Below are 10,000 nucleotides of genomic sequence, written 5' to 3'. Positions count from 1 at the left end.
TGGAGAGAGGGAGAGATGGGGAGTCTGGGAGGTGTCAGATTGCTCAGGAAGAGGACGGCAGCTGTGGACAGGGGTGAGTCTTAGGGGAAGGAGGTGGCTAGACTCAAGTAGACTCCACATTCTTTTTTTTTGGGTCAGTGGTGGGGCTTGAACTCTGGGCCTGGGCACTGTCCCTGAGCTCTTCAGCTCAAGGCCGGTGCTCTACCACTTGAGCCACAGCGCCACTTCCCATTTTCTGGTGGTTCATTGGAGAGAAGAGTCTCACGATCTTTCTTGCCCGGGCTGGCTTTGAATCACAATCCTCAGATCTCAGTCTCTTGAGTAGCTAGATGACAGGCTTGAGCCACCGGCACATTTTTGTGGTCAGTAGATGGTGTCTGGTAGGTGGGGGGGGTAATGAATGGTCAGATGAGGGTCCTAGGTCAGACTAAGGGCTAGGTATTACCATATGTCACTCAGCTCTTTCTGGAGGTCATTCTTCCAGTAGTTACTGCCTTCTACAAACCCCCCTTCAGTCTCAGGACAGGCAGCTGGATCGCAACCCTGCTGGGTCATCTTAGTCAGGACCTGGGGTTCCGGTGGGGGAGGGGTGAGAAATCAGACACGTCTGAATAATAAGAATCACGGTGACAGTGACTTCACACTTATACGCCAGTCTGCATGCATTCAAAGTACCTAACAAGAGGGTACTGGTGACACGCCTGTCACCCCAGCTACTCAGGAGGCTGAGATGTGAGGATTGTGGTTCAAAGCCAGCCTGGGCAGGAAAGTCTGTGCGATTCTTATCTCTAATTAACTAGCAAAAAAAAAAAAGCTGGAAGTGGTGCTATGGCTCAAGTGGTAGAGAACTAGCCTTGAGTATAAAATCTCGGAGACAGAGCTCAGGCCCTGAGTTCAAGCCCCAGGACCAACACACACACACACATACACACACACACAAACACACAGTGCTTACTTCTCAGTGAACACAGCTATCTGACCAGGGAGAGATGGACTGCTATTGTACCTATTACACATCTTATGGAGCAGGGAAACCTGAGGCCCAGAGACATCAAGCGAATTTTTCCCCACCTTGGGTCACACAGCATTGAGTGGTAGAATGGGGACTTGAGCCCAGCCTCCTGCAGTCGCTCACCTTGCGACACTTCACCTGCGTCTTCTGCATCTTCTGAATATTCATCAGGTTCTCCGAGATCTCCTCTTCCTGTGCCTCTGTGAGGGGTGGGGGCTCAGAGGGAGGGAGGTGGGACCCCACCCTACCCCATCTCCCCCCAGTTGTGGGCTGGTTGGCGGGAGGGGGGGGACACTCACGAAGCTTCTGATAAATGAAGGACACCTCTTCTCGCACCAGCTCCAGCTCCTCCCACAGGAACTTCTTACTGAGAGGATGGAATGATCTAGATCCATAACCCCTCCCTCCCTCCCTCTAGACTCTGCCGCCTGCCCATTTCCTCTCCTATAACTCTCTCACACCCAACATTCAACCCCATCCTCACCTCCTGAGCCTTGGTCTCCACTCTCACCCACGCCACATCTTCAGCCTCCATCTTCCAGCCTCCTGCCTCCCCAGCCTCCCCTGCTACTCCCCCAGCCCACTCCCTCCTCCCCCACCCCACCCAGCCTCTTCTCTCTGGGATCCCCTGAGCCTCCCACCCTCTGTTTCTGGACCCTTCACCCCCTCCACTGGCCTCCATTCCCCCAGGCCTCTCCCATTCAGTCCTCCTTCAGGCAGCCTCCACGCTGCCGGAATGCCACCTGTCCCGGATCTCCTGGGCCAGCAGCTGCAGGCAGCGGGTGGTGCGGGCCCGCTGCATCTCTTCTCCGTCACGCAGGGTCTTCTGCAGCCCCCGCAGGCCTTGGGCCAGGGCCCCGTACAGCTCCTGCCGGCCCTGCTCCGTGTCCCATTTTTGCCCCTTGTTTTCTACCTGGCGGACCGAAGGGGTCAGCATATCTGCGGAGACCATGGAGAGAGCACGGGGCGGCGGCTGAGGCCGGCCGGGAAGCCAGCCTGCCCTCGGCCTTGCACTGACTGCGACCTGGAACTCAGGCATCCCCCAACCTCACTCCTCCTGGCCGGACCCTAACAGGACCAGCCTCCAACTTGACCTTGTCCTCCATTCCATCCTCAGCCCTAACTTTGACCTCCATCTTGCCCTCACCTCTGACCTTGACCTCCATCTTGCCCTCTCCTCTGACCTTGACCTCCATTTTGCCTTAGCCATTGATCTTGACCCCCATCTTGTCCTCACCTTTGATCTTGACCTCCATCTTGCCCTCTCCTCTGACCTTGACCTCCATCTTGTCCTTGCCTTTGACTTTGACCTCTATCTTGTCCTCACTTCGGCCTTGACCTCCATTTTGTCTTCACCATTGACCTTGACTTCCATCCCTCCCTCACCTTTGACCTTGACCTCTCTCCTATCCTCACCTTCGAGCTGCTGGATCTTGATCTGCTGCAGGCAGCTCTCTTTCTCCAACATAGTCACAGAGTGGTTCAGAAACTCAAAAGCCTGGTGGGCAGCAGGGAAGAGGCTGGGTCTGAGGTAAGGAGAGGACAAAGCAGGGGCCAAGCCCGGTGCCAGTGGCTGGCATCCTAGCTATTCAGGAGGCTGAGATCTGAGGGTCGCTATCCAAAGCCAGCCAGGCCAGGACAATGGGTGAGATGCTTTAATTGACCACCAAAAAGCTGCAAGTGGGAAGTGGAGCTGTTGGCTCAGGTGGTAGAGCGCTAGCCTTGAGCATAAAGCTCAGGGATGGTGCCTAGGTCCTGAGTTCAAGCCCCAGTATTGGCTGGAATGCACACGCATGCACGCACACACACGCACACACACACACACACACGGAGAAAGGAAATGGACAGAGGTTTTGGGGACCGGGATGAGGTGATCACCTTTGTCTGAGCCTGGAGCTGAGTCTTGAGTGACTCTAGTTCACATCGCAAGAATTTCTGGGTGTCGGGAACTATCATGGCAGACTTAACTGTGGACAGAGGTAAAGGGGGAGTTGGGCCAGGGCAGGGACAGGGTCAGGGTAAGAGAACCTCGGAGGAGAGGGGGAACGCACAGAGCAGGGACAGGGCTGGGTGGGTGATCATGGAGATTTGTAATTTCAGGGTACGTCTCCCCTATATCACTCGGTGGGGTAGGTGGGTTCTCACCTTTGCTTTTAGAAGAGATGGTCTCCAAGGACTTCTGAAAAATGGGGACAAAAGGGGAGCAGAAATTTGTCCCTGGAAAGGTCACTCTGATCCAGTTTGGAGGACAAGACAAGAACTGGGTTTCTTGGTTTCTAGGATTGCAAACCCAGGGTGCATGTAAAGCTGCCTCCAGGTGCACATTCATGCACCTCCTTTGTGTGGCTCTTCCCACCTGTGTGTGGGCTGGTGGGCTGTCCCCAACCGCAGGTGCCGACCCTGATGCCGGCGTGGGCTCAGGCAGTGGCACTCTTCATTCCCAATAACATCAGGAAAATGGATGCCGTGGGCACAGCTCTATGTAGCCGACACACCTAAAACCATGCATCCTGCCTAAAACACAATCTCAGCCCCATCCAAGCTCGGTCACAGGCATAAAGAACTCACTAGACTTAGGGCAGCCTAGCATATATCTGTGACACACAGTCACAACCACGCAGACACACGAGCAAAGTCATCCCAGAGACAATGAGGGAGAAAACCCCGCCAATGCATCCCTCCCATTCTCAACACTTGGATGAGCCGAGCGTGATAGCTCACGCCTGTAATCCTAGCTACTCAGGAGGCTAAGAATCAGGGTTGAGAGCCAGTTCGGGCATGCAAGTCTATGAGACTCTTATCTGAACCAGCAAAAAGGCCGAAGTGGAGCTGTGGCTCAGATTGGTAGAGTGGAAAAGCTCAGAGACAGTGCCCAGGCCCCGAGTTCAAGCCCCAGTAGGGGCACCTTCCCCCCATCCCCCAAATAGAAAGACCTGCCTGCGAGGGGCGGTGTCCTAGGTGTTGAGCCATACACTGAGGGCTCTACAGAGTTCCCCATCCACAACCCCAATTCTCTTATCCCCTCCTCCCAGTACTAGATCACAGTGACTTAAGAGACTTCCTGTCTTGAGGGGTGTTTCCTGAGTGGGGGTGACCTTGGCTAGTTCGTGTTGTCTCTTCAGAAGCTTCTGCTCATGACAGTGCTTCTTCTTCGGGTCTAGGTTGGAATAGGAGGGAGTCCCACGCGGCGGAGGCCCTGAGCCCCACCCCGGCCTCCAGCCTACGCTCCTCACAAAGACCTCAGAAGCAGCAGGTCCCACGGCCTCTAGCTCTGATGTCCTGGACCAGTAAGTCTTGAAGTCCAAAGCCTTGTCAGAGGAAGAGCCTAAGGAGAACAGGTTCCTTGAAGCTTAGCCCAATCTTCTCCCTCCCCAGCCCTTCAGTCCTCAGAACAAGCCCCACCGTGAACCCCTGTACTTATTACACTTCTCTGCATTGGCAGAAAAACACGCATCCGAGGGTGAAGGAGGTGAGCACTGATAGGATACAGAGAAGTCGGGGTCCAGGGGTAGGCCGGCCAAAAGAGGGTCACTGCAAATGGAGATGGGGGGGACAGGAGCTGTTTTGAGATCAGCCCCCAAGTCTTCCTTTCTTCCCCTCCCAGGTCTTCCTCCGCCTTCTGCCCAACACTTTGATGTCTTGAACGTGTGTGTGTGTGTGTAATGGTACTTAGGACCTGGGTGCTACTGAGTATTTGTTTTACTCAAGGCTAGCATTCTACTACTTAAACCACAGCTCCAAGTCTGGCTTATTGCTGGCTAAATGGAGATAAGAGATCTCCACCTCCTGAGCAGCTAGGATTACAGGCGCAAGCTATCAAAGCCTGGCTTGGTTGTATGGGTTTTGAACTCGGGGCTTTGTGCTTGCTAAGCAAGTGCTCTATGATTGGGGGTCATGCACCCCTACCATGACCCCAACCACCCCCCACCCCAGCCCAAGAACATCATTGTTAACCAAAGAAACCCTCCAGCTGGATGGCCCTGGGTTCAAATCCTCACCCTGTCCCCTCCCCCAACCGTGTGGCTCGCGGACCCCAGCAGCGGGGAGGTCAGAATCTGCTCTTCAGAGTCACGCTGAGAACTTGGGGGTGGAGGCAATGGAACCCTGAGCGGACTAGACGCGGGACAGGCATCTGGGAGTGTCAACTGTGCATGGCCATGCCTCTCCAGCCTGGGACCCCCGCGTCCCCAAGGCCTTGAGCCCTGCGCCCACCCGGCTCCCAATCCCCTTCCGTTCCCACCTACCACATATCACCTGTTCATGCTCTCCCATGAGAGACCGCGAAGCCAGCCCCCAGCTGTGACGCTGAAATTTGACCCCGTGGGGACACCATCGCTGGAAAACGTGCCGGAGTTGAAGGCCGAGTCACAGAGAGGGGTGTGGCCTGCACTTTAGCTCCGCCCCCTCGCCTGGCTAGCCCCCGACCTCATTGGCCCTTTAAGGTTACCTCCACTGTATGATTGGATAAAGGCCTAGCCGAGGGGGGCGGGATTTCGAGGCAGTTCCGGATAATCTATTAGTCAATGCCTAAGGCGGCGGGACAGAGGAGGGCAGATAGGAGATCCCATTGGTTTAAGGCTCAGCGGAGAGGCGGGACTGCTTCCTGATTGGGGAAAGGGAGAGCTCTACCCCAGGCGACGGCCCGCCGCGGGGTCCGCGCTTCGCCGCGGTGCCCGGCCCCGAGCTGCTGCGCCGTGCCCGGTGGTCCTGGTGATCTGGCCCCCGGCGACCCGATCGGCCCCGACTCGCGACTCCAGGTGCTCTGCGCTGAGATCCGGGGCCCTGGCGGCGCGGTCTGTGTCCCCTGGATGAGTTGGGGGTCTCTGGGTGGTTTGGGTGTTCATAGGAGATCTCTCGGGTGCTTTTAGGAGAGGAAGAGCGGGTTTTTAACTCAGAACTGGATTCTGGGGTGACACTTGGGAGTCACTACGGGTGCGGACTTGAGGTGCTAGGGCTGAAAGTTGCGGGGGGGGGGAGAATCTCGGAGGTAGCGAGAGCCTGAGGTTCTTTCTGTGTGTGTGTTGGTATTGGGACTTGAACTCGGGGCCTGGATGCCAAGGCTGACAGCTCCAGAACGGCTTTATGTTGGCTAAGTGGAAATGGCCTGGGCTGTCTTTGAACCCAGATCCTCAGAGCTCAGCTTCCTGAGTAGCTAGGATTACAGTCGTGAGCCTGTTTAGGGAGCTTGGAATTTTTATTTATTTAAGGCATGCTAAGGATGGCCTCAGCTCCTGGCCTGGCCAACGCTCTGCCCCCTGGGCCCCGCCCCCCCAGTCCAGAGTCTGAGATCCTGATTGGAGTGTTGGAGGGACTTCCCACCCCCCACCCCCATTCCTGGGTTGCTTCCCCTTGATCTCTGCCGGATTGGCAGTGACCTGGCCCCTAGACTCGGGGCTTGAAGGGCAAAGGGCAAAGGTAAAGCTTTGAGTCATCGGTGCCACCTTCTCCAGGGCTGCAAGATGGAAGATGGCGGGGACTCAGGAGGTCTGATTAAGGTGATCCATGTACTGGTCTTGTCAGGTGCCTGGGGCATGCAAATGTGGGTGACCTTCGCCTCAGGTAGGGACCCCCAGCCTAACCATCCTGGGCACTGGGAGTGGGAAGGGCCCTCGGTAAGCGTCCTAACCTCTGGCGTCCTGCCTCCCAGGCTTCCTGCTCTTCCGAAACCTTCCTCGACATACCTTCGGCCTCGTGCAAAGCAAGCTCTTCCCTTTCTATTTTTACATCTCCATGGGCTGTGCCTTCACCAATCTTTGCATCTTGGCTCCTCAACGTGCCTGGATTCAGCTTACATTCTGGGAGGCCAGCCAGGTAAGTGGGCTTGAGTGTTGCCATTCCCCACAGGCCTAATCCCCAAGACCCCACCTAGAGTGACAAGTTTTCTAGGAAAACAAAAGGAGGGGCATGGGGGTTCATTGCAGATAGAGCACCGGGTGTCTTTGTGGGTATCTGAGGCGTGCGCAGCCTTCACGACTGTCCCTGGCAGCCTAGAGTATTCCAGAAGATCTCTCCACTGGCTTTTACTTCCTCTGCTCCCTGTCATTGGGTTCACTCCAGGCTGTGGTGACTCAGCGGAGCTGGGGCACTGACCCCGGTTCATTGTTTAAAAACCAGCCTGACTGGGAATTTACACTTCTCCATCCACTCCCCACCCCTCGCCACACATTTGCTAAGCCACAAGGCAAGAGACTGCCCACCTCTGTCTCTCAAATTTCTCAACCCTGCCTTACTATATTCCTCAGGTGTGGGCGGGTGATTCCTGACAGGTGTTTCAAGAATAATCTCCCAGAGCCCGGCACGGTAGTGCATGTCTGTAATCCAGCACTTAAAGGAGGAGGATCCTGAGTTTGAAACCAGCCTGTGTTCCTAGTGAGATCCTGTTAAAAAAACAAAACAAAGGCTGGCTTCCCAGGGCTGGCTCAGTGGTAGAGTGCTTACCTCGCATGCATAAGGCCCTGGGTTTGATTCCTCAGCACCACAAAAGCAGAAAAAGCCAGAAGTGGCGCTGTGGCTCAAGTGGTAGAGCATGAGCCTTGAGCTAAAGAGCTGTGGAACAGTGCCCATGTCCAGAGTTCAAGCCCCATCAAACAAAACAAAAAATAGCAAAACTGGTGCCTCTTGCATGCTACTCAGGAGGCTAAGATCCAAAGGATCACAGTTCTAAACTAGCCAGGCCAGGAAAGTCCCTGAGACTCCATCCACAAAATAACCAGCAAAGGGCTGGGAAGGTGGCTCAGTGGTAGAGCACTTGCCTTGCATGCCTGAGGCCCTGGGTTCGATTCCTCAGCACCACATAAGCAAAAAGAAAAAAGGCCGTTAGTGGCGCTGTGGCTCAAGTGGTAGAGCACTAGCCTTGAGTTGAAGAGCTGAGGCACAGTGCCCAGGCCCAGAGTTCAGGCCCAACGACCGGACACCCCCCCCCCAAAAAAAAATAACCAGCAAAAAGCAAGTCTAGAAGAGTGGTAGAGGACCAGCCTTGTAAGCACTCTGAGCAAGGGTGAGGCCCTGAGTTCAAACCCTGGTAGTGGTAATATAGATATACACATATATAATGTGTGTGTGCGTGTGTGTGTGTATGTGTGTGTGTGTGTCACAGACAGTAGAGGTAATGGGTCTCACAGGCATTTTATTGACTTTCTGTGAGTCTCATCTCCTGGGGTTTGGGCCACAGAGAAAAGAAATGAGCCCTATCTTGGAGACCCCTGGTTTAGGGGAACAAAAGAACAATTAGAATTCTTTTTGTTGTTGTTGTTGGTGGTGGTCATGGGCTTGAACTCTGGACCTGGGCACTGTCCCTCAGCTCTTCAGCTCAAGGCGAGCGCTCTACCACTTGAGCCACAGCGCCACTTCCGGCTTTTTCTGCTTATGTGGTGCTGAGGAATCGAACCCAGGGCCTCATGTATGCAAGGCAAGCGCTCTACCACTGAGCCACCTTCCCAGGCTAGTAATTAGAATTCTGTAGCTTAATTTCTGGTCATCTTAAATAACGACGATTTTGGGGAACAGTGGATGAGAAACAAGACCCTGTCCACAAACCTGGTAACAGAGGAGTCTCGGGAATTTGGGGGGAATATAGGAAAGAGAGCCTTCCCTTTGGAACCCCTGGTGTTGGGGAACACTGGGAGCATTGAGAAGGGACCCCTCCCGGAGCCCCATCCTGCCTCCCGGCCTGGTGAGTACCTTCACCTCCGCCATCCCCCCATCAGCTCGGCCTGCTACTCCTGAGCCTCACGCTGGCCACCGTCAATGCCCGCTGGCTGGAGCCCCACACCACGACCGCCATGTGGGCCCTGCAGGCCATGGAAAAGGAGCGGGGCCTGGGCGGGGAGGTACCCGGCAGCCACCAGGGCCCCGACCCCTACCGCCAGCTGCGAGAGAAGGACCCCAAGTACAGTGCCCTCCGCAAGAAATTCTTCCACTATCACGGCCTGTCTACTCTCTGCAACCTGGGCTGCCTGGTGAGCAACGGGCTGTGCCTGGCCGGCCTCGCCCTGGGCCTCAGGAGCCTGTAGCATGGGCCCTGTGTGTAAATAAATGCTTCTTTCAAAATGACTGTGGTAGTTTCTCTGCCCCTCTCTCTATTACCTCGGGGGGGGGGGCATGTGTGCACAGGCACACATGGCCTGTTTCCCCCATTCCCACGGCCTAAGGATTTGGGGTGTTAGCTATTGCAGCCCCTAATGTCTCCTCTGTAGTGCCTGTGATTATTACTATTGTTGTTGTTATTGTAATGAGGATGGTGTGTGTGTGTGTGTGTGTGTGTGTGTGTGTGTGTGTGTGTGTGGCCTGGTCCTGGAGCTTGAATTCAGTACCTGGGCGCTGTCCCTTAACTTTTTCCACTCTCCCACTTGATTCAGAGCTCCATCCACTTCTGGCATTTTCCTGGTTTAATGGGAAATCAGAATTTCTCCGATTTGTCCGCCCAGGCTGGCTTTGAACCGCGATCCTCGGATCTCAGTCTCCTGAGTTGCAGAGATGACAGGCGGGAGCCATTGGCACGGGTCCCTTGGGTTTTTTTGTTTTTGTTTTTCATTTTTCAGTCGTGGGCCCTGAACCCCGGGCCTGGGCACTGTCCCTCGAGCTCTTCAGCTCAAGGCGAGCGCTCTACCACTTGAACCACAGCGCCACTTCCGGCTTTTTATGGTCGTTTATTCGAGAGTCTCACGGAGTTCCCTGCCCGGGCTGGCTTTGAACCGCGATCCTCGGATCTCAGCCTCCTGAGTAGCAGAGATGACACCAGCACCCGGCCCCTTGGGTTTCTTACTGCAGAAGAGGTTCTAATACTCAGAGAGAACAAGACTGCCAAGTGATGGAGCTGGGATTCGAACCCCACTCCCCAGTCCTCCAGCCAGCCTATGGTCATTTTCTACCCTCGGTTAAGGAAGAAGGTGTCAGTTGTCAGGTAGTCGGGGCGGGTTGGCTGGGTCTGCGCCCGCAGCGTCCGGCCCCGCCCATCCGCGCTCGGCAGGCGCAGCCCCGCCCACCACC

At 55.4% G+C, this 10,000-nt stretch overlaps 2 protein-coding genes across 3 annotated transcripts in view; one reads left to right on the top strand and one right to left on the bottom strand.

The window, feature by feature from the left end:
• The window catches only part of Ccdc159 (coiled-coil domain containing 159), a 6,418-nt gene extending 1,073 nt beyond the window's left edge, over positions 1-5,345 (bottom strand). The window contains exons 1-10 of the mRNA XM_013033992.1: positions 5,267-5,345; positions 4,437-4,543; positions 4,246-4,337; positions 3,158-3,191; positions 2,891-2,979; positions 2,429-2,510; positions 1,756-1,951; positions 1,312-1,379; positions 1,136-1,212; positions 446-567 (exon numbers count right to left, since the gene is read on the bottom strand). Coding sequence (XP_012889446.1) covers positions 446-567; positions 1,136-1,212; positions 1,312-1,379; positions 1,756-1,951; positions 2,429-2,510; positions 2,891-2,979; positions 3,158-3,191; positions 4,246-4,337; positions 4,437-4,543; positions 5,267-5,274 — 875 coding nt within the window. The 5' untranslated portion in view covers positions 5,275-5,345. The remainder of the gene's footprint in view (positions 1-445; positions 568-1,135; positions 1,213-1,311; positions 1,380-1,755; positions 1,952-2,428; positions 2,511-2,890; positions 2,980-3,157; positions 3,192-4,245; positions 4,338-4,436; positions 4,544-5,266) is intronic.
• Positions 5,346-5,631: 286 nt separating this feature from the next.
• On the top strand, positions 5,632-9,064 carry Tmem205 (transmembrane protein 205). Of its 2 annotated transcripts, none has more exons than XM_013033975.1 (4): positions 5,632-5,769; positions 6,463-6,571; positions 6,660-6,823; positions 8,719-9,064. In XM_013033975.1, the coding sequence occupies exons 2-4, from the start codon at positions 6,472-6,474 to the stop codon at positions 9,022-9,024; spliced, it is 570 nt and encodes a 189-aa protein (XP_012889429.1). In that variant the 5' UTR covers positions 5,632-5,769; positions 6,463-6,471; the 3' UTR covers positions 9,025-9,064. The 2 variants fall into 2 exon arrangements, with proteins under 2 accessions (XP_012889429.1, XP_012889428.1); XM_013033974.1 differs by having other exon boundaries at positions 5,632-5,805.
• The last annotated feature ends 936 nt before the right edge of the window (positions 9,065-10,000 follow it).

This window comes from Dipodomys ordii, unplaced genomic scaffold (assembly GCF_000151885.1).
Source record: "Dipodomys ordii isolate 6190 unplaced genomic scaffold, Dord_2.0 Scaffold180, whole genome shotgun sequence".
NCBI lineage: Eukaryota > Metazoa > Chordata > Mammalia > Rodentia > Heteromyidae > Dipodomys > Dipodomys ordii.
This window is presented reverse-complemented; position numbering and strand designations above follow the sequence as displayed.

Excerpts from the sequence above, each read along its gene's own strand:
- Tmem205 (XM_013033975.1), top strand. The coding sequence starts at position 6,472 with ATGGAAGATGGCGGGGACTCAGGAGGTCTGATTAAGGTGATCCATGTA. Across the intron at positions 6,572-6,659 it reads GTGGGTGACCTTCGCCTCAG|GCTTCCTGCTCTTCCGAAAC; the intron begins GTAGGGACCCCC and ends CCTGCCTCCCAG. Across the intron at positions 6,824-8,718 it reads CATTCTGGGAGGCCAGCCAG|CTCGGCCTGCTACTCCTGAG; the intron begins GTAAGTGGGCTT and ends TCCCCCCATCAG.